The sequence below is a fragment of the Xiphophorus maculatus genome, chromosome 24 (genome assembly GCF_002775205.1).
Source record: "Xiphophorus maculatus strain JP 163 A chromosome 24, X_maculatus-5.0-male, whole genome shotgun sequence".
In the NCBI taxonomy this organism is placed as follows: Eukaryota; Metazoa; Chordata; class Actinopteri; order Cyprinodontiformes; family Poeciliidae; genus Xiphophorus; species Xiphophorus maculatus.
The window spans coordinates 2919703-2943267 of record NC_036466.1 but is presented as its reverse complement, the minus strand read 5'-3'; the positions used below and the strand labels follow the sequence as shown (position 1 = coordinate 2943267).

The 23565-nt window shown below is 40.3% G+C and overlaps 1 protein-coding gene across 2 annotated transcripts; it reads right to left on the bottom strand.

Moving 5' to 3' along the window:
- Positions 1-5192: 5192 nt before the first annotated feature.
- gpd2 (glycerol-3-phosphate dehydrogenase 2) lies at positions 5193-23282 on the bottom strand. Of its 2 annotated transcripts, XM_014470073.2 has the most exons (18): positions 23175-23282; positions 19448-19554; positions 18162-18170; positions 15427-15598; positions 15221-15345; positions 15037-15134; positions 14802-14965; positions 13079-13243; positions 12849-12993; positions 12216-12409; positions 12006-12140; positions 11751-11926; positions 9770-9901; positions 9534-9692; positions 9330-9442; positions 9168-9246; positions 8986-9084; positions 5193-7385 (listed from the first exon to the last, which is right to left on the bottom strand). In XM_014470073.2, exons 2-18 carry the CDS (start codon positions 19547-19549, stop codon positions 7260-7262), a joined length of 2193 nt encoding a protein of 730 aa, XP_014325559.1. In that variant the 5' UTR covers positions 19550-19554; positions 23175-23282; the 3' UTR covers positions 5193-7259. The 2 variants fall into 2 exon arrangements, with proteins under 2 accessions (XP_014325559.1, XP_005802607.1); XM_005802550.3 differs by lacking the exon at positions 18162-18170.
- Positions 23283-23565: the final 283 nt, after the last annotated feature.

Genomic DNA, 23565 nt, shown 5'->3' with positions numbered 1-23565 from the left:
ACGAGGTAAAATTACAAATCACTCTTTTTGACGTCCAAACTGTACCAGGATTTATTCTATAAGATGAACAAACTGAATTACTACATGTTGGACTTTCATGTGCTGTAAGCCGGACAGTTAAAATGACCAAAAATAAACAATTGAAATATATCACTTTGGGTGAAATAGATACACATAATATGCAAATTCCAGATTTTTTTAGATGACTTAATAGTATAAAAAAATGTATATATGAATGATTTTCTCCACTCATTCTGTGTTTATGAATTTACAATTACATATTAGTTACTGAAGATGGGGAAAAAAGGAGTAAATTTCCACCAAAAACTCTGAAATTTTAACAATGATCTCAGAAATTTTCTAGAAAAAACTCAGATTTTTCAGCTTCAAAAGTTTAAAATTTTTGACTTTTGAAACAACGTTTTTTTTTCTAGATTAAGATTAATCTCAAATTTTCTGGATTCTTCCTAGCAAATGTTTGACTTTTCAAGCCCAGAAATGTTCTTGTTATTTTTTTTTTTATAGAAAATTGCTGAATATTTTGGGTGGAATTGTTTTTTTTATATATCTACTATTACCCTAATACATCGTCGTATAATATATTCACTGAAAAATTAGTAAAAAAAAAAACAAACCTGAACATATTTTGACTTGTGAATCTGTAGGTGTTGCGTTCAGCCAGCAGAGGGCGACTGAGCGCCAAATACCGGGTTTGTTCAACACCATGTTTTTTGAACTGAATCTGTGGAGGAAGCTTTAAAAATATCACGATTTTTTTTTTTTTTGGTCTAATTCTGGATTGTTATGATTTTGTATCATTATAAGCTAAAAGTATAAAACTTTTACATGTTTCAGGTAAAGTGCTGCGGGTGTCCTGAAGCTGAGCTGTGGAATTATTTGTGGTTCATTGAAATGCGAGGAAATGTCACCGTTCACCCTGTTTGCATCGTAGAGGTCAGAGTGCACAGGAAGAAGCTTCACCTGGAGCGATCCCCGACCTTCTGAGGGAGTTTTTTTATTTTTGCTGCCAAACAAAAAATGGAGGAGTGGAGGAATCCTCTGCGAGGTGTGAGGTAAAGATCAGAGGGAAATATCACGGCCTGCTCCAGGCTCAGAGGTGGTTTAAGGACAAGTTCTGGGTAGAAAGTACAGAGGAAAAGAAGAAGAAGGGAAGTACTTTTGACTGAGGATAAATCCTCTTCTGTCATCCTTGTGCTTTTCTTCTTGCAGGTACTGAAGACCGGCTGGGAGTTAATGAGGTTTTAATCTGCTGTCTGTTGCAGAACCCTTCACGCTGACATTTAAAGTCGTCATTAAGCTCTGACTTTACTGATTCTGTGTTCCAGGCACCATAATTCACACCATTCTGGTTCCTACAAAGTCATTCAAATTTGGAATTTGATTTGTAGTCAGGAAACAATTAGGATAGCTCATTAAATATTCTATTCTTGATTAAGAACTCGTTTATCACAGGAAGTTAGGACACCGTACCGTCTAGTAGCTGCTTCCTGTAGTCACAGGACTTTCTGTTCTCCATTTGTTCACCAGACCTTGGTAACTTGCTGTGTGTTTTGGGTCGTTATGTTTCAGGATCCAACCATGTCCTGCTGCAGCAGAGTATGCCTAAAACCACAACACAGACCCCTCCATACTTTTCCTATAATGTTACACTCTCTGTTCTCTGTTTTGGTGTCCAAATAATTGAATTTTCAACTCACCCCAACATCCACAACATGCAAATGTTCTGCAAATTTTAGGTGTACTGGTATTTGTCGGCAAATATAGCTTTGTAAAATTCAACATATTCCTTACAAAGTCAGCCTAGAAACCCTATTTGCAAGCTTCTAAACCCACTTTCAGGGAAGCCCTCTTACATTATTGACCATTCAGTATTTTTAGACCTCAAAACTTTAAAACATCCTTTAAATGTTTCCACTGCAAGGAAATGGACAGAGTGCTTTAAAATCTATTTTTAATGTGTTTTACCATTTTATAGTAAGTTATATTCAGTTGTCAAATATGACTTAAAAGAAGTTTGACTTCATAATTTGACGTCTTGAAATTGGGTCTCTGTCTCTTTAAGAAACTTCTGCTCTTTCTGAAACTCCGCCTTCAGGAAGTCATCACAACATCGCTCCTCTTTATTTATTTTTTTTCTTTACCCCTCCAGGGGGTCTTTTGTGGGCTCTAGTGTCCCTTATACTAAAGTAGGCTGACAGGAAGGGGGAAGGAGAGGAGGGACATATCGTCGGGTTCGGGAGTCGAACCCGCAACGGCCGCGTCGAGGACTCAAGGCCTCCAAACACGGGTCGCGTTTGACGCGCAAGAGTTACCAGTAAAATCCGGTTTAGGATTTTCAAAATAAAACATCCGGAAGTAGTTCATTATTTCTTGCGCGGCCCGGTGGTTGGGGACCACTGCACACATCACTCCTCTTTTAACCCTATAACACCTTTTTTTTTTTTTACCAGCGTTGCAACGAGGTGACGAGTTCAGCAGATGGTAGCTCCACCAGGTGTTTGCTAATTGCTGTCTCAAAATGGCGCTAAGTTCACGGAGGCTTCTCGCGCAGCCGAATGGTTGCCACGGGTGATTAAAGGATTTCTTAAAAATGCATGAAAGAGTCAAGACAACACTCCAGGTATGTTTTTGATTAGGAAATAACATTAAAACATTGATGTAAAGCTGAAAAAGGTTAAAAAAAAATTTTTTTCATAATACACATCTTTAAATTTGGTGTCATAGTACTTTTGTGCAGCGCTGTACCTGCCGTACATTGGCTACTGTAATGCTGCGTTTTTCTGGCTAAATCAACCTAAACTTTCCAAAGACAGACGTACTTTTCCTGCGTATTCTGTATCACGTCTCGCCAAACCAGCGACATTTTTGCGGAATGATAAACCAGAGTGTTCCACTGCGAGGTTGATTGACAGGTGTCCACAGAACTCCACCTAAAAGAGCTTCCTGTGTGGCCGCCGACGGGCACAAAGGCCGTGAATGACCCAGGTAAATGTCAGGACACCTCGCAGGATGCCATTTTGTTCCACCGCGACGAGGTTCCAGAGTGTGCCAGAAAGGGCAGAACCATGAGTCCCACCTAGAAAACTGACATTTCTTTTTAGTTTTAGTCCAAGAAAAATACCTTTGACAATAAGACTGCTATCAGAGGTAATTCAAATTCTTAAAGACATCAATCCGATTTAGTGACTTTTTTAATCAGGCGAACAACAAACTAACACCAAACACTGAGAAAACCCGCGAGACCGGTCCGCTCTCAGATCAATATTTGAACGTTTCTTTGCTTGGTAACGAGGTCGGTAAGAGCCGTCAGTTAATTATCATCTTATTTACCATAATTATTGGCTGAATGATGGAGAGCTGTCTGTCTGTCTGTCTGTCTGTCTGTCTGTCTGTCTGGTCCCGACACTCGTATTCACACTTCTAATTAAAGCCTGGCATTATTTACGGACAACTTGTTTGTGAAAACCATCAGAATGGTTATTAACTCCCACTTCTGCCTTCCTAATTACAGATAGGCTCTCGAGCTCGTGGTCCTCGGAGAACATTGGTTTGAAAAAGTCGTGAGATTAAACTGAACCCTGGAAAAAAAACAACCCAGCAAGCAGAAAATGCACCCCATATAGCTTTAAGCATGAAAATGTGCCTTTTTTCCCCTCAGTTTAGCCAGGGTTACTCTAGTGTAACCAACTGGCATGATAAATTATCTAACAACAAAAATATATATTTTTATTTGCAAAAAAAAAAAAAAAAATTAAAGGCATGTCATGCATTCCCTCCTCATAATGCTGCCACCACCATGCCTTCACTCTGTGGATTATGCATTCATGGTAAAATGTGTCACAGTTTGCCATTTATATTTTCCCAACAAAATAAAGGAGATGTGAGTGAACAATCTTTCTGGCCTCCTCTCCTCCCTGCATTGTTTTATTGGTGAGCTAGCAGAAGCCCCGCTGTAGCCATGGGGGGGGGAATCCTCCAGGGGAAACCGAGGCCCGTTAGCGGGTTGTATGGCAGGCAGATTTGCCCCGTTATTCACGCTCGCTAATTGCTTCCCGGCGCTCCCGGCCTTTTCCCAGGAAGACGTCTCCACCGCAGATCGTAGCACGAGCGGTGGACGTAAAGCTGTCACTCAAGCCTCAGTGTGACCTTTTCCCGGAGAAAAGGATGTTTTTCAGCCAGCCAACGAAACGAAGGCTAATGTGTGAGTGTGCTGCTATGCCGGTGAGGACCGGGTCTAGAAAAGGCTGTTTTGGCTTGGGGCAACTTGACGCCATATTGAGCTAATAAAATAACCAAAGATTGGGATTTATTGCTGATGCTAAGGACGTTTTCTAATAATATATTTAAACTAGTGCTGTCAATTGATTGAGACAGTAGTGTCCACTTCAAATTATATATTTTTACACTGTTATAATATTTTCCTATGGAGTTCAATGTTTAAATCATTTAAAACAAGAGTGTTGTTATATCCAGTATCTGTTTGTTTTTTTTCTTGTCCTTCTCCTCAGGCTGATTCCTTTTTGTCAACGTCATGACACCAGCCTTCACCGATGTTCACAAAAACGGCACAAAGCAGCACCAGCAGCCGGACGCCGTTAAGGCAGGTGTTTTATTTGTTTCACCTATGTTGCCCTTTTTTCAAAAAGAAGTGCCTTCAGAGCCTTTTTTTTTTAACGTATTTTTCAAAGTTTGACCGAACACACATTGGTAACTAATATGTGTTCTGCAAAATGTCTTTGTTTGTCGCCCACAGTGAGGTTTGTACAAAGAATTTCAATCAATTTCAATAAAAAAAAGGTAAGACAAAACAAAAAATGTGGTTTGAAAAGTCAAAAGGATTTGATCTGCGGTGGAAAATTCACGTTTTTATAACCACAATGTTCCGGCTTGTAAAAAATGTCCCATGTTGACATAAATATACATATTGCGTCATTTATAAAGTTAAGTGCAAATCTAAAGCAAACAAAATCATCTTTAATTTAATTTTCTCAATTAGATATCATGGTTTTCTAAGGTGTTGAAGATATATGATGAACTCCTATGTGCACAATTTTATGTTGTATCCAAATATGAAAGAGCTTTTTCTTCTTGAATTGAGACACTTTTTAAAATTATCCTTTTAATCCTTAAAATATCCTTAAAATTAGCAGGTAAATATCTGAGACAGACAATTCAAAGTACAATACGATTTATAAATGTCATTTATGTAACAAATGTTTAAATACAAACAATTTATAGACTTTGTGCGCTTTGAGAGACAATAAAATCATAGTGAAGGCACATGGCATACATTCATCACAGCATGAAACATTTACACCTGAAAAATGTTGAATAGACAACAAAGCATCAGCCAGCATGTAGAAATATTGTTCTCCAACAGAAACATGAAAAGAAAATTGGGTGGGGAGATAAATCTCCACGTTTATTCTTCAATGTTAAATGTTGGTATGGAGGTCCAAACATGCCACAATTCACTAAAAATATAAATAATTAAACATTACTTGGTCAATTCATAAACAATTGTTACAAATCATTCATTTAAAAAATAAACAGTTCCTTAATGAATTGATAACATTTTCAAATGAGGTGCTGCAACACATTCTGAAATTACACTTGTGGATGGGACTAACAGTATTATTATTTTAAAAAAAAAATTAAATGTAATAATTTTACAGGATTTTAACCCTTCTTCAAATACCAATGTCATAAATTCAGTATTTTTTTTAAAGCACTTTCTGTTTTTCTAATTAAATCTCGACACCTTTGATACCCCATAGAACAGAATTTCGTATGTTAAGAATAATTGTTTGCTTTAAGAAACAACCTTCACCAAGTATATTTTATGTATATACCCAAGCATAGTGAGTAAAAGAATAATCGGTAAAAAAAAAAAGATCAAATCAAAAAGCTGAAAGCTTGTAAACATCAGTGACTACAGCTTGTAGACAGTGTGATCATCTGAAAACAAAATGAAAATAAAATGAGGGCAGCAGGAGTGCTTGAGGAACCTTTAAAAAAAGGTGCATTGTGCTGCTGATGTGGCTGAATGAGAGAATTATTACTAAGCAATATTTGTCTAAAGAGATCATTTATACAATAAAACATAATTCCCACACCGATGGCAGCATTATGCTTTAGGGAGTGTCTTTTTTTTTTTTTTTCCCCCTCAAATATCCGATCCAGAATAATAGCAGAGGCTCGCTGAAGGCTACTGCATGTCAGCCTACAGTTTTGTTTGTACATATTTGCATCTAATCGTCTCATTTTTTTTAAAAGTTGAAAGCTGAATTCAGTATTACATCAATACAGAATTGATTTTCTTCCTTTTTAGATGCAAATGACGATTATGGTTCTTATCGATTTGGAAAAAAACAAATTAATCACTCATTGGTCACAAGTCATGCCTCGAATCTCTACTGACCAATCAGAAGTAAGCTCCTGAAGCATTGGTAGGAAGTATTGGGGTATAGTGTTGGGAAGACTGCGAAACTTTAAATGCGTGTCTTTGCATGTATTAAAAGCATCGCTGAGTATTACCAACTGCTCAGTTCAATGTCTGCAACAACTTCTTTCATTTGAAAACAATTCAAGCAGAAGAATTTGATCATTTTTGGTAAAAAATGAAGATACTGCACACATTAAAAATATACTGAAATCTGTTATAGTGTCGGAACAATAAGACCGGGCTGTTTTAATACATTTAAAGAACATATAAAGTACTGATGAGCATCTATAGGGTCCAACCTTAACATGAAATAGATTTTCATTTCTAACTAGCTGCAGTGTGACAAGGCTCCACAAACAGAGTCAATGCAAGGATTCCTTCCTGTTTATTCTAAGAGGACACACATTTCATTTACTTTCATATTTCAATTAAGTGAAGCCTTTCAGTGTAAATAATTTGCACGTGTGAACTTTGACTTTTGAAATCCTTTCTTTTCTTGGTAGCGAACATTCAGCTTGCTGCACAAAATAAAGCACATCTTTAATCCACAATCAGTGTTGATTCTGTGAAATATGGAGTGATTCTAGAGACACTAAATGTCAAAAAGGTTTTGTATTAAATGGGAAACATTTTTCGTGCGATCACAGGCACAGGATTTATCTCCCGGACTTCAATCATTAGATCAAATTTCCCCCTAAAAATGCAGCGCCTGATTTGGTCAAGCTCATCCCGCTGCGAGCCTGATTGCGTTATTGTGATTCAAATGGAACCATTTGCATATACCCTCTCAGGCTCAGAGTCCTCCACCACTGCGGTCCACCGTCACCGCCTTTCTCGTGTCCAGCGTGGCCTCGGCCGACTTCAAGAGGATGGCCAGGCGGCTGTCGGACACTTGTCCCTTCTTCACGGCGCTCATCAGCTGCGGAGGGAAGAGCAGAAAGCCGGTTCAGACGGGGTAACCTGGCAACCTGAGGTCAGAGGGCGCTCTGCTAAAAGAACAATTACTGCGTTTCGGTCAACTTAAGCTAGACTATACATCTTCTGGGGTTATTGTTCTATCGCTACGTTTAACAATCAGATGTAATAATTTTTTTTTCTTTTTTACAATAAAAAACTTAACCTAAGTTGATCAGAGGGACTTTAATTAGTAATTTATCGCTGTGCTTTGAAAACAAATTGGCTTCATATAAACATGGCAATTTCAGAAAAAAAAAAAAAAAAATCTAGTTTTTCCATAAAAACTTTTGCTGCTATCAAAATGGGCTTATTTTACAAAGCTGAAATGGAAAGTCTTTTTTTCGCATCATAAGAGTCACATGATCGACAACCGGATGTTACCGCCGACAGGAAGTAGCTGGAGGAAAATATCTCACAAACAAACGTACTTAATTGCGTCTTTTTTTTCTCTTTTTTTTTTTCTATTGAAGCACTACAATTGTGAAATTGTGTTTTTTCGACATTAGCTGAATACATTAGATCCGTTTCTTCACAGCGAAAAGACATGAGAAGCTGCCATTCAAATCAGCCAGATGTGCAGTGCCTCTAAACAACTTCTGTTCAGATGGTGTTTCAGAAAAATCTAATTATGTCCTACCACTATGAACGTAGACAACTGGGATTTATTGGACTTTCAGGGGAATATCTTCTTCAGTCAGATGGGACAGACATTCAGCTTTATAGCAATAAAAACTCCAGGGCCATTTGGCGTGAAACAAAGAATAAATATGTGGGGGGAAAAAAACTTTACCCACCTGTTAGCCACAAGTGTCTGTGATGCATTTTGCCAGCCTCTCTCATGAACTCTCACAGACACAGGAAACATGTCAAATCAAAACCACCTCATCCCTACTTTTAAAGTACATCAGTGGCTCTATGATGCTGTGGGCCTGTTTCTCTGCCCACGACAAAATGCAGTATCAGGAGATTTTTAAAAGATAAATGAATAAATTGTCGACAGTCACAAAGTTTAAAATGAGTTGTCATTGGGACTCTTGGTAGAATCACGATCCCAATTATTTGGAAATCAAAATTTGCCAACACGGGGAAACGTAAAACTAGAAGCACGGTGGAGGATCGGTGATGCTGAGGGACTGTTTCTCTGAGATCTTAAGTACAGTTTTCTATTAGTAATTGCACGTTGGGTTATGAACTCATTTTGACATTTTCATAAAGGTTGGGTGAACACTAAACTGAACACTGATCCAAAACATACGAGACCCTTAGTGCATAGTGATAAATAAATCAAAGGTTGGATTGTTCTAAATCGTTCAGTGTGAGATTATGCTGCTGTAACAGAAGATATTTTTACTTTGAGGCTTCGTACAAATCTTTAATCACAGAAGCCACTATTGAAAAAAATTAGGAGAACAGCTTAATTAAAACAATTTCTAATCTATTAATTATCTTGGGTTTATTTTAATTTGCCTCCTCCACCTGCAGGCGTCTGAGCTGTAGCCCAGTTTAACGGTTTGGATCTTGTTTCTAAAAGGTCGACAACCAGAATCTGAGTGTTGCGCTACCTTCAGGAACTCGTTGAATTCAACTTGTCCGTTCTTATTCAGGTCCACCTCGTTGAGGATTTCGTGGAGCGCGTTCTCGTCAATGTAGACGTTGATGCTCTACAGACGAGAGAAAAACGGGGGATCAATGGCACCTCATGAGGAAGAGAGGACAAAAAAAAAAAGACTGAGGGGAAACTCACTTGTAATACTCGCTGGACATCGACTGTGGTGATGAAGCCTTTGGACTCTTTGTCAAACTTGTGGAAGCGGTTCTTGTACCTGTGGCACAGCTCATGATTTATGAAAGCACATGACAACAATCAGGCTTTAGAAAATGAAAGAAAAGGGACGATAGCGGTTACCTCATCACGTCCTGGTAGTCCAGATGGATCTCCGATGACGTTGTGAGCCGCTCCGATCGAGACCTGTAGCCCATCTCGTGGTACAGAAACATTTTCGCTGCTTCAAGTTCCTCCTGGATTTCACGTCAGAGACAGAACTTCGTTCAATCTAAATGAAATCAATTAATCAAAACGGACATCACCTCTCCATCGAATGTCCCATACCGTCCTCTTCTCCTGACTCCAGTTAAGCTCTTTGCCCATGATTTGGACAATCCTCGGGAGAGCTTCGTCTGCGGCCTGCACGTTCAGGAAGCTGAGCCGTGTCCGTCGCGCCATGACGTCGATGGCGGTGCAGGCGTACTCCTTGATGGCGTACAGGACCTGGGAAAGGACGACAAGGTCTCAGACACTTCCAGGACGTGGAACCAGAAGGATCCCAGTCTGAGAAACGGTTTTACCTCTGCTTCGATGTAGGGGAATTCAGACACCAGACGTTTCCCAACGATCGGCCACCTTTGGCCTGTAACCTGAGCCATTTTGGCAACATCAAACGCTTTGCCACCATATGCTGTGGCCAAATGTTGAGCAACCTGCAGCAAAAAATTAGAATTACTCACAGAAATGAATCATTTATGACACCCTGATACGTATTTCATTAAGTAGCTCCAGAATTTAATGTAGAATCCATATAAAATGTTTTTATAATTAATATACTATTTGGTCTCCCTTACAAGATCCCCTACATGTTATTAACTGCCGGCACATCAAAATTGTGCGTTTCTTCAGAGTTCCTGAAAAGCCTGTAAGTTACAAACTCAAGAAGTTTGCAAGTGCTGAAAGTTTGTTTTTAAATTATTGGTCATCTCAAACATAATGTCTATTACACTGGTTGCTTTTGCTCTTTCTCCCGCTATATAAGAGTTCCTCTGGGCTCCATGGTAAGACCCCTGCTCTTCACCTTCTACATAAACAATCCTTTTGATAATTGAACAAATAACATCCCTTTTTATGTTGATTTTTACGGTTATGCAGAAGGAGTTGTCTTTTTTGACGTTTTTGAAGATGCTAACACTACGTTGTCGTTCTTGTATGCATATTATACGTATATGCAGTTTACATATAGTTCTACTGGAAAGCTTCCAGTTCCAAAACTTTAAAATTTTTCTTAAAGTACTTGGAAGTTTTCTTTAAAAACACACAAAATAGACCTTAATAACAAAATGAAACTGTAACGAGCTTAATCCGGTTTATTGGCAGCATCAGGAGGTTTTTTTGTAAGACGATCAATTGGAAGTTTGGATTTTGGCTGAAGCGGCATGTTTCGATGAGTGGATGCTTTCTGGCAGCACTCTAATTCAGTCAAAGTTCATCTTTTATAAATTCATCAGACGGGATCCTCCTGCTACTAATGGCAACGCCAAACTAATGCGTTTTACAGTTTCCCATATTCAGCTGATCAATTTCACATCTTTGCAAATTAACAATAAATGACGGCGCCGCTTGATCAGTGAGGTGTCATATATTTAGAGAACACAGGGGCCTATTTGCTACTGAGATGGCTGCCTTGTCGATCATGTGAAAGGTCAAACCCTGTCCAGATATCTGGTGACCTTTAGGAATATTCCTGAGAACACAGCAGCTGCTACTGGAGCTTCTAATGAGGGGGAAGTTTACTGCAGGCTCTTTTTCTTCATGAAACTATGGTCTGATGCTTTTAATCAAAACAACTGGCTAATTATTGCAGATCCAATCAATGTATCCTTATATGAAGGTATTGATGAATTGGGCATCTTTCATTGCATTTCTGCATGACGTAGATTTTTTTTTTTGTGTCGAACAAATGTCAAAAGACGCTTTAATGTCAGCTCCAGGACTGCTGCCGGAGAAATGTCTTCAGTCTCACTGAGACTCTTGGCATGATTGTTTGTAGGTGGGCTTGTTTTCTAATGAGCGTGTTTAGGAGGATTTTACCCCTGGAAGACAATCGGAGCAATCTCAGTTTGGAGAAACGGCGAGAAATTCTCATGGAGGAATCCAGCTAAATGTTATTCTGATGGATCATAGAAAACAACTCAAATTCAATATCGTGTGTTTCCAGGCACATCGTGCCATTTTATAGCACAGTCAAGTAACTGCTACCTTCAGTTATGCAAACACTTTATATATCAAACATGACTTGAAAGAAATTTGACTTTGTAATTTAACGGCTTGAAATTGGGCCTTTGTCTCTTTAAGAAGCTTGTGCTCCTTCTGAAACTCTGCCTTCAACTTCGTAATGTTTCTCCAATAACCCTTTAACATTTTTAAGAGCGTTGTACTGAGTAGTTCTTATGATAGGCACAGTTCCACCAGGTGCTAATTGCTTTTTTTCTCTGAATTCTGACATTAAAGTCAACTCTTCGAAGGTTTGCCAAATCATTAAATGAAATGGAGATGTACCTCCTCCTCCAGGCCGTAGTCCTGTACCAGTCGGATGAAGAGGGTTGGTGTCCAGTCCTTCGCCCCCTCCAGCATCAGTCCCACCGTCCTGCAGGGTCTAGCTGGGAGGTGGAGGAATTTTACTGCTGCATCTATCGTCTCCTGGGCCATAGCGCGGTAGGTTGTCCACTTCCCCCCTGTACACACAGAATGCTGCATCAGAGCAACTCATTATGTCTTGAAGAGTTTTGAAGCTGCGTGGTGGGCCGAGCTGACCTGCGATGGTGATCAGTCCAGTGTCACTGATGCTGACGATGTGGTTCCTGCAGATGGACTGGGTGTCTTTGGAGTTGGGATCGGTCACCAGTGGGCGGATGCCGCTCCAGGCTGCTAGCACATCTCCTCTCCGCACTGAAAACAAAGCGCAGCCGTGTATATTCAGTGGACAACCAAGGAGGCATCAGAAACATGAGCCGAGTCCGGTACCTTCCACATCTGGGCTGAGGTAGTTGCGCACCTCCCTCAGGATGAAGTTGATGTCATCCTCCCCCGGTATGGGGTGGGCTGTCACGTCGGTGGGGGTGTCGGTGGTCCCAGCTATGGTCATCTTCTCCCAGGGCAGGAAGAAGATGACGCGGCCGTCGCTCGTAGCCGGATCCAAAAGGCCCATGTTGTCGGGGCTGAATGGAAGAGGGTGTGAATATTTTTAAAGCTAGAGTTGGTGAAAGACAGGACAATGTAGCATAAAGGATGAGGGAAGGAGGAAGAAACGAATATGAGGGGGCAGAGTGAGGTGAGCGCCAAAGATGAAGAAGAAAATTAGGTGGTTGGCATTTGTGTTCAAAGGGCTCGCGCTCCCTCGGGTTTTACTCAATAAGCTGAGCTGAACTTTAAAGCCTCCCACTTCAACAAAACCACTCTATTGCCGAGCTGCTTCTCAACCTGAGAAGATTGTCCTACACCTGTAAGTGAAGGTCAGATTATAGTTTAGCTAGTGCACTATTTGCAGAAGGGGAATGGGAAAACACAGAGGAACAAACAATGAACAAGTTAATGAATATGAAACAGCATCAAAACCTTCGTTTTTACACCAGGCGTTGAGTTGCATTTCCATGGTACCTGTAGTATCCCGGCATGACGATGTGGACACCTGCACTTGGCTGGCAGATCTTGGTGGTCTCTTGCTTGTCCATCTGCCTCAGAGAGTCGGTGAAGGGTCCGGTGGCGTTGATCACACATTTGGCCCTCACGTCAAACTCCTTCCCTGGAAAGCAAAGCAATCATCTCCAAACACCTCAGTGAAAACCCTAATGAGGAATCAGTTCTACGACTGACTTCGGAGCCCTCACCTGTGAGGACGTCTCTGCAGTGGGCGCCGCACAACTTCTCCCTGCCAGTCTGCTGGTTTTTGGTCTTCAGAAGGTGAACCACCTCAGTGTAGTTGGCGACGGCCGCACCGTGGCGGGCGGCTGTCAGCGCGATGCCCAGGTTCATCCGGGCGTCATTGTGTTGACCTGATGAGGACAGAGAGCAAAATGATGATGTTGTGGTACCTAACAGAATGTGGCCAAGTGTCAAAATCTCAAGACCCTAATGGAAGACAGATGCTTTATTGGCAAGAGTCTGATTGTACAAAGGGCAGAACTGAGGTCCAGGAAGTGAAGACCCACAAGCAGGAAGATCTTTCCTCTTGGTTCTTCTTAGTGGTGAGGTTTCACACTGATGACAAACAGTCTTTGACAATTAAGTTTTGTTTTACTCTTTGTTGGAGAACGAGACATGCAATAAGACATTAGATACATTGTGAATGTGTTTACCTCAGAAAGATTTGTAAGAATAATAACCGAAGCGCCAAAAGAAATAAACTATTGGATTGCGAGGGTCTTCAGACCAGGTGTACCTTCAGCGGATTTGACACACTGAAGGTACTTTAGTGGCATATTAAAGGCAAATGTAGACACACACCAAAGGTAATTCAGTGAGAGGATTACATGTTTGCTGTCCAGTTCTGCGAGAGCAAAACGAAGCTCTGTTGTCGGCTGCGGCAGGAGGGAGAGAGAGCTTGTCGTTCTGCCAGACCACCACGACGCTTCTCTTCAGCGCCGGAAGAGAAGGTCAGGTTTCTAAATGTCACGGGCGTGATTGTTCCAGACGGAATAATTGGAGAAAAGACGCTCCGATCCTCCACCATCCTGCGCTGCCCCCTCCCCTTTCCTCAGAGCATTTGATGGAGGAGGGGAAGGATATGGAAATCAAACATAACCTCAATGAGGAATCAGTACTTCTGTCTCTGTTCTCTTCTAAAAGGTAAAATAAAAAGATTATAACAGAACAAATGATACTCAGCGCAGTCTGCATGACCAACAGATGGTGTGACTTTGTTTTCAGTGCAGGGGTCTTCTCATGCTGCGATAGATGCACAACATGTGCTTTGGTCCTCTTTGTCCCCAAAAAAAAAGGAACATGCAACCCTTGTTGCCTCCCACCAACCTGTCAACATTTTTTTCAGAGCTGGTGGAGATGGAAAAGCCTCAGGAAGTTTTCGTCTTTAACCTCCTTTATGGCTTTATTCAGAAAATCTATGTTCATTTTAAAATCTCTTGACAAATTTACCATTTGAAAAGAAAAAAAGAATGATGTCTTATTTAATTTTGTTCCCATATATAACATAAATACCTCCCCGGGATTTATGTTATAATGATAAAAAAATACTCCACTTTATTTCAACAAAGGTCTAAGTCTTCACACATTCCATAAAGGCTAAATTCAAGAAACAATAAAGGTTTGACAGAAAAAAAAATTCAGAGTATGTTGTCTAGCAAGGAATAATTTTGTTCAGTTTTAAGCCGTTGCAGTATTTCAGGTCATCAATAAGAGCTGATGGTAGTTCAGAAAAATAAAGATTTATCTTATCTTATCTTATCTTAAAGGGCATGGATAGAGGGAGGCATTGTTGATATAAACAATAAGATATGTAAACTATCAAACCCATATTAACCCTGTTAAGTCAGACTCAGCTGCTTTTTTATGTATACATTAAACTACAAAGGTGATAAAAGAGCCTTTACTCACCATCGTAATAGACGATGGCTCCTACCAGCTTGTCCTTATTCAGCATGGGGAAATACTCCAGAGCTTTGGACTTACTCAGGAGATAGCTGCTCTTCAGGCAGTGGATCCCAGCCACCACGTCGTACATCTTTATTCCTGCCCAATAATAAGGCAACTGCCACCATCTGTAAATAAAATCCCATTCTAGTAAAGACAACAGACATAAACAAGCAGTTGGTCGGATTTGGACTCTTACTTGTACACCGGAAGCATGATGGGTAATGGCGCTGAAAGATGAGGGGCAATCTCTAGCAGGTTGGCTCGCTCATGCAGCGCCTCTTTCACCATCATGTACTGAGATGTCCGTACATAACAAGCAAAGTGAGACGATGCATAAAAAAGGAGCAACAAAACCAAGAGCAAGCAAGATGTGAATGAACCTGTTCGTAGTCTAGCTTCATGATGGCCTTCTGTAGGTAACGCACTCCACCGTGGATGAGCTTTGTACTCCGGCTGCTCGTCCCCGAAGAGAAGTCGCTTCGCTCTACGAGGGCAGTTTTGAGGTCTATAAGGTAAAGAAAGACTTCATCAAAGTCGTGTTTGATAGGCCAGGCAGGAGAGGTCTAAAAGCAAAGAGGAATGTTACTCCGGGTGACGGCGTCTAAGGCACATCCGGCTCCTGTGGCCCCTCCTCCGACAATCAGAACGTCGAACTCCGGAGTGTCTTGCAACGCTGCGAGTTGGGCCTCCCTGGAGGGAAGCTCGTTTGCAAAAGGGACCTTCAGTTCTGCTTCAGCTGTCACGCGCACCAACTGAGCCTGGATGGGACACACAAGTCCAACCCGCTTGTAAGTGCAACTATGTTGATGCCTTTTATCTTTAATAGTGGTCTCTATTTTAAAGATGGTGCAGAAGAAGAGAGAGCAACACTTTGCTTGAGATGCTCTGAAACATCATAAGCACATTGCAGGTACATTATTGTGGCATTATAATCAGCCCTTGAGCTGACGTGATGTAATGCATAATGACTTGCAATCATTTTCATACATTATGAATTTGTTTTGGTTGTGCAGTGAGACTACTCGGTTTCTGAGCGCCACAAATTTGAATTATTAGTGAGTGGCAAAAGTTTGTGAACCTTTGAGTTTAGTTGTAACCTCTGCTGAATAGGTCCAGGAACTTTGGATCACTGCTAAAAATCTCTTTAGGGAAATCTTCCACTGGATGTTGGTGACTTGGTGAGTACTTTCCTGTTATCTTTGACCTTCCAGATCTCTTTTCAATTGAAGTGGTTGATTTCCAAAACATAAATTTAAGATCATCTTCAGGGCTTCTGCCATGATGCATCTTTCCATTTTCCAAGTAAACCAAGAAGTTGCAAAACAGGCCGTACCATGGTCTCACCACCACTATTAACTACAGAATGGTTCCGATCCTTTTGCTTTAATACGCTCCAGTGATGCAGAACACATCCAGTAGTGAAGAATTCATTGTACTAAATAAGAGAAACAGGCCCATGCCATGATACCACCACCATCTTTTACAGGCTGAATCAAGCTACATTGCTTGGAAATATAGCTTTATTCAGTCTTCTCGGTTATACATCACACTTTTGAGAATTTTGAACTAAAGTCTGTAGCTTTTATTCTGACCATAAAACACTGGACCCTATTTTATTCTGGTAGAAGTTCAAAGACTTTCGTTGTTAGCTTGTAGTTTTTTAGATCACTGGTTTAAGACGTTTTGTGGGATGTGTTGGGGGAAATCTGGTGCCAAGGTAGATGCCTAACACTACCAGGCCTGACTTGGTATAATACAAATTTAGGTTTTGTTTATAAGGCAAGCTGGACTCCTCAAGGGGGGACGTTTGTTCATGAACAAGATCTGTAACCACCTAATTCAGGTGCCTCAGGGCCTCAAATATTCTTTATTTAAAGCCTGTGGTTCTATTTATGGTGCAGTGGTTTGCAGCCAACTGTGAATCAACTAGTAAGATTTCTCTAAATCTGAGGTCATGGATCTCAACAGGCAGAAAGGTGGATTGTTACCTCTAAGTCTTCTTGTATTGCTCACAAGTCACAGGTGTATGGTGTGGTAGATGGAATGTCTGACCTACAGTAAAGAGAGCAATATACTGCTCTGTTGTGCAGAAGGAGCTAAGCTAAAAAAAACCCCTCCTTTAATTGGCAAAGACATGGACATTAGTTCATAAGAGTAGTGTAACTTCTCCTTCCTGTAGTAAGGATTCAGTTGAGGTGAACATAAGCAGGATGATTACTGGCTGCCGTCCTTCGAAGCTTTTTTAGCAAGTCCCACTTAGATGGTTTGGTAGACTTTTGATGGCGGAATGGATGGATTTGATGCATTTATGGATGGGTGGAAGGATTGATGGACTTTACCATTCAATGTATTTTTATAGTGCCGATTAACAACAAAGGTCGTCTCAAGGTACTTTACAAATCTGATGGATGGATGAACTAATGATGGATGGTTGGATGATTCTGGAGGTTCACATACTTTTATCAATGAGATAGTTTATTTAGACAAACATATTACTCTTTAACATAAATGTTTATGGTTATACTTGGCTAAATAAAGGGACTCAACCCACATCAGGTAAAAAAATAAAATGAGTAAATTCTGATGAATTTCTAGATGGAAGGAGAAAACAAAAATCATGCAGACCTCAAAGGCTTCAGTGAACATGTGTTTCTAAGAGGCTATGATTGGTTCAAAGCCCCATTTTCTGTGCTTATAATGTTTTCCATTAGATTTGGTGAGCAAGTGAAGTGTTGCTGCAGAAAAGCCCACCGCATTCAGGATTAGATTAGTGACAAAGAAAAGTTAGGAAAGTGAGGAGGGGTTACTATGTGGCTGCTCCACCATGCTGCTCGCTTTCACACATTCCAGACTAAACACCGCTGTTTGATTAGCCAGATACTTAATTTAAAGAAATAATCACAGCTACAGTAGAAGAATTTCATATCTAATTAAATATGTATTCACCTTTCTGTTTAGCAGCTCAGGCTAAATGATTGCATCAAGCTGCTTTGAAGCCAGCGCGCCATTTGACTTGCAAATAACGACGGGCGTTTGTAATTTAGGTCTCGCCTATGATATAATCATTGTCTCTTTTCGCTGAAGCTCGGTCACAGAATGAAGCGCCGGCACCGATAATCAGGTTAAGTCGGAGGACGGCGCGTCGAAGCTAATAGCCAATCGGACCGTTTTGAAAACTTCCGTGAGCCACATGCCCCGACTGAAGAAGACGAGACGGACATTCAGCTCATCAGCAGTGCAATTGCAGGAATTAGAAGGCATGCATGATTACAAACTATTTATAAGATGGTCGGATTTCATCAGGGTGGACTTCTTGCTTACCAATCCATGCTTGGGTGGAGAGGATGGCGATGGCAAGGAGAGGATATTATCCCACCAGGACACAAAACAGAAGTTCAGGTTAGGTTTGAGGCGACCAATAAGGTCTGGAATCTAAAGTTATGTCTCACATCTAAACTAAGCAGCTGGAGCTCTTTGTGTGGAGTTATTTATATCCCTACGAAGACGTTGTTGTCTTCAAGGATCGCCAGGGCTTCTGAACCTAAACTGTCTTCCAAAAGTATTCATACCACTTGACCTTTTTGCACATTTTGTCAAATTATAACCGCAAACCTCCAATGTATTGTCAATGGAGATTAGAAATCTTCTAATCAATGATTTTAGATGCTTGTCAGCCTGAACACACTGTCTCTAGTTTGATATGGCAGCGTCGTGAACGACACATTTTATGATACGTTTTAAATTTATTTGTGATTTGCATTCAGTTGAATGAACTGAAATCTGTGCACCCTTAAAAATATGTTTTTGCTTTAACAGCTGCCACAATTTATTATTTAGATTTAGGTCTAAACTTTGACTTGACCATTCTAACTTGTGAATTTGTGTTGATCTAAACCATTCTATTGTAGTTTTGGGAATAAGTTTAGGGTCACTGTCCAGCTGGAAAGTAAACCAACCTGTTTTTCTGACCCTGTGGTAGAAAATCATCCTCACAGTATGGTGCTGTAGAGACGACAGAGTCTTGTCTGTGTTCCTCCCGCTTTCCTATTTACTTTATGCAAAGCATAGCATGTCCGGTTTAGTGAAAAAAAGAAAACAAGAGTAAAAAATATTTATTTTGAGTATTTAAAATGACTAAAGTTCAATTGAAATGTGCTGGAGTTTGTGGTTGGATTTGTGACAAAATGTGGAAAAGTTGAAGGGATACAAATACTAAGGTAGCTTAGCTTGTTGCTACCAAAACGCGTGTGCACTGTTTACTTTGCGCTCTTCTGTTGGCACGGTTATTTCCTCTGATTTTCACTGGCCAATCAAAAACAAGAAAGCGAGGAGAATTTGGGGTTAGACAGATTCACACTGAGGTTTAATCAGGACCAGGAAGCTCAACAAATTCATCTACATCTGGAAAAGAAGCTGAATGGAGCAGGAGGAGGTCGAGACTCCCGCGGGTCGGATGACCTGGTGATAAATTCTTACAGCAACAAACCTAGAATCAAGTCAACACATTCCATAATCCAGACCGGACTTGCCCTGCTGGCAGAAAGGCATCTTTATAGAAGAAGAACATTCCTCTCTGATGGGAAGAGCCAATCAGAACAGAGGCTCACCTGCGTCCTCCTGTACTCTGTCAGCTGCGACAGGCCGAAGACCGTCGTGACCGCCACGCCTCCCACCGCCGCCGCCTGTTTCAAGGCTCTTCTGAACGCCATGAGCCCTGCAGTGGAAGAAACGGAAACCAAATCAGATTTATCAGCTTTGTGTTCATCAGATCTGACTCCACTTCGGAAGTAAAAGCAAGAAAGACCATGCCAAACATTCATCATTTTAGTAGTCCAGTCCAGAAACACCACCAGAACCTTAGATGACTGTTTTCGAATATATTTAAGATAAAAGCAGCACCTTTATAGCACCCGGGCCAGGAACAGTCTGGAAAAAGAATCAATCTATACATCCATTAATCTGTCCATCCATCCATCTCTCTATTCCAGGGGTCTGCAACCTTTATAATCCAAAGAATCATTTTTGTCATAAGTACAATTAAAACTTTAGAGCCACAAGTGTAACACAAAAGACAATTCATATGTTTCTTAAACATATGAGAATATGAAATTTGCTGTCATTTTTAAAGAACCACTACTTTATGTTTATAGTTTCCAATCTAATGTCAAGAAAAACCCATCATGTACTTTCAATCTCATTCTGTTGGAGAAATGCATTGTGATGCCATTAAAAACTGAAAAACTACTAAAACCTGCATTTATTCTTATATTTATATTTAAGAACATGAGTTTGTTGTTTATCATCTCTGACCAAAGTCAATAGAAGCCATTGTGGGAAGTCTATTCCTTTTTCTCCATCAATCCATCCACCTCTTCCTTCATCAGTTTGTCCATCCTTCATCCATCGGAACATAATTTAATTAAAAGTACAACCAGTGCACAAATTTGACCTCCCCCCAACCTCCAACCACCAAAATCAGCAAAAACAAAAGTTAAAATAAATAGATCTTCCCTGAAACTGGACACAGAAACCAGTGAGTCGCTTTCCATATTTTCATACGTGAACCTTAACAAGCAGAGGATGGAGCTGCTGGACCTCAACTCCCAGCAGGGGGGTTGGTGTGAAATAATTTCCATAGCTGCTGTAATGCAGTTAGGATGCAGGTTCCCAGGGAACGCCACACAGAGAGGCAGATTCTGATGCATTTTAATAAACACAGCCGCAGATGGCTCAAAATGTCAGGGAGCAGTCTGGAGAAACGTGTGACGTGGTACAAGCAAAAAGAATTACTGTGCCACTTCTCAGCATGTAATGAGGTCATTTTGTGCTTCTTGTGCAAGTGAATTAGAAAGTGATTTAGTTTTTTGTTGGGGTTTTTTTTCAGCCCCATAAACTGATTAGTAAGCACAAAACAAAGTTTTCATGCACCTTTTTTTTAAAAACGGGTAGGCTTTATGAAACTTTTCTTCAACGAGTTTGTACTCATGACGACTGTAACCTACAGAAACGAGACCTTTAAAACCTCAACATATCTGAAAGTGAAATTATCTCCGTACAAAAGAAGGACTCTGGGTAACATCTTAGCCTGATTAATTCCAACTAGGCAACTAATGATCAATTTAGTTATTGATTCATCAATTTTTGGATGATTAATCGATTAACCGCATAAAACATTGGCACATTCTCGAGATTTTTCAGCTAAGCTCTTTTTTATAAAGTGCTAGACATACACTAAAAGATACAAAGATACATTTTTAAATAAAAAAAGAAACATTTTATAGCCTAAAATGCAATAAGATAGATGTTTTTTTGTTGTTGTCTTTTGCTGCAGGTGCATCCTTTGCTGCAGATGACCAAGCGTTCACTAACATCAACAGGTGAAAAACTCAGTCCTTTCACATCCCAGTGACACATCAGTGCAGTGCCGGGCTGATCTATTGAGCTACTGTTTGTAGACTAAGATTTTTTGTCCAGCTTAACTGCAAAATGTATTTCTTTCTTTCTTTCTTTTTTTTTGCTTTATTTAATGCTTTGACTATATTGTTCTCTAGGCAAACAGCCTTTTCTTGGCTCTGCATAGTCCAGTTAACAGTTAATCTATTACTAAATTAGTAGACGATTAATTCAATTCAATTCATCACGATTCATCGTTTCAGCCCTAATTCAAATGGTTCAGTTTTCCTAAATATAGTTTCCTCACCCCCCCCCCACCCACCCACATTCTCTGTACTTTCTGATTCTAATACATAAAACTGAAAATTTATTGTGGCAGATGTTTCTAAAGATGGATGGACAGATAGATGGATACGCCATACTTATTCAGACTTTCCTTAAAATATTAAAATGAAGTGCATTCTCATTTTGATCCAGCCAATGTCAGAAACCCTCAAGCTCATAAGAAACTCAACTTCTTAACTTTCTTCTTCTGCAGCTATGTCCAGACATCCCATTCAAACCCATTTGAAGCAGAATGCAGACCAACAACTTTGTTAAACCCTTTTGTTTTCATTCAAAGGTCAATTTAGTTGATCAAATAAACGGTCAACCTGGATCCAGCTAAGTAAACAGATAAGTGGCTCCCAATAGAAAAAAATTAATATATTCCCGCTGATAAGGAGTTAACAAACCCTGAAAACAACCAATTATTGCAAGTCCATCCTCTGTTAAAACTACCACTGTTTATAGGAACATATTAAAACCTAATCGAATGTGAAATGTCTAAAGAAAAATAAAGAACTAAAACTAAACTAAGAGTATTGTATTCTGGGCTTTGATTTAGTCAGATTCAGGTGTAGAAGCAACGGCAGAAGATTCATTTGAAGATTTGTGCTGCATTTCAACTCAAAATGGCCACTAGAATATATGTTTTTATAGTTTTAAAAAACTTTACAACATAACCCTAAATACCACATATAAGCAGCTGTAGACTACAATTAATAACCCTCAAACTGAAAGGAATCGGTTAAAAAAGGAGGCCGTTAAGCAAAACAGTGGATATTTTTCAACTATACAGCTTGTGATAAGTGTCACTGTCATCCATCCTCATATTTAAAGAAACTATAGAATGGTATAAGAACAATTAATATTTTTAAAAGCACGTAAGAAATCTTATTAGCTGTTTGCCATCTTCTTGAATGCAGCAAAGAAGTTCAGATGGGATGAAGGCTGGAATTAAAACTGCACACCACCTGAAACGCACCATCCCACAAAAATGGTGAAACATGGTGGTGGTGTAGGGATCTAGAGACAGAACATTTGTTTGTGAGTGTGGTGACCAAAAGTGGGTATGAATAGTTTTAAAGGCAATGCATTTGCAGTAATTATTAGTCACCAGAGGAGGGGTTTCCTGGATTAAGCAGTGAGCTCATGGCGAACTCCGTTTAGTTTTAACCACTTTTAGAGAGAAACATGAGTTTATTACGTCTGTTTAAGAGCTTAAGGTGTGTTAATGACTTTAACTGACTTATAACAGCTGCAGGTAACATTCGGCGTCGTACTACACTGTTATATCAGTGTCATGGCCACACATCAGGAAGTTGTTAAACTGTAACTTGCTTCTATGGCTTACACTATTACCCCATCATGGTTTCATTTAAAGGAGAACCAGCAAGAACTCTCAACAAAAGACTTTATATGCATGGTTTTAACAGAACAAGCTGTATATCAGGGCATAAAAGACTGAATAACCGTTGAAGTCACACAGCTCTAGAAACAAGAAGAAAGAGGTGTTGCTCTCATTTTGGCTCCATTCCAGACAAGACGGGTTTAAACGTATATTAAGTCCGACTATAAAACTTCGGAGGGGGAAAAACCCAACAGACAGGCTCCACTTACAGGAATTCTAGTGTTCCGGCTGAAAATGACGCTCGGTGTGCTTCTGGACGGCTGCTAATCAAACTGTCGCCGTTACTGTCAAGACGAGTACAACCCAGGAAGCTACCTGCGTTACTGCAGAGACGTTTCGCCCCAGCCAATCAGAGCGCAGCACTTCCAGGATCTCCTCCAATGAGATATGAGGAGAGGAGGGGCCCAGACGGTGACGTATAGCGAGGGAAAGAATGCGTAGCTCTGATCTCCCTCTTGGATAATGAGGAAGAGATGAGAGGAGACGCCAGCTGTCGCTTTCTCTGACGGCAGGAGGCACGCAGGGAAAAGGAAAAGCTCTCGTGCTGGGATTGTTTTAGACTGTGGGAACTTGTATATGTCAACAAATCTCTCAAATCCC

Coding starts and splice junctions, on each gene's coding strand:
- gpd2 (XM_014470073.2), bottom strand. CDS start 19,549: ATGGCGTTCAGAAGAGCCTTGAAACAGGCGGCGGCGGTGGGAGGCGTG. Junction 13,244..14,801: donor AGCCATCGTCTATTACGATG/GTGAGTAAAGGC, acceptor TGTCCTCATCAG/GTCAACACAATGACGCCCGG. Junction 9,693..9,769: donor TCCCCTACATCGAAGCAGAG/GTAAAACCGTTT, acceptor GTCCTTTCCCAG/GTCCTGTACGCCATCAAGGA.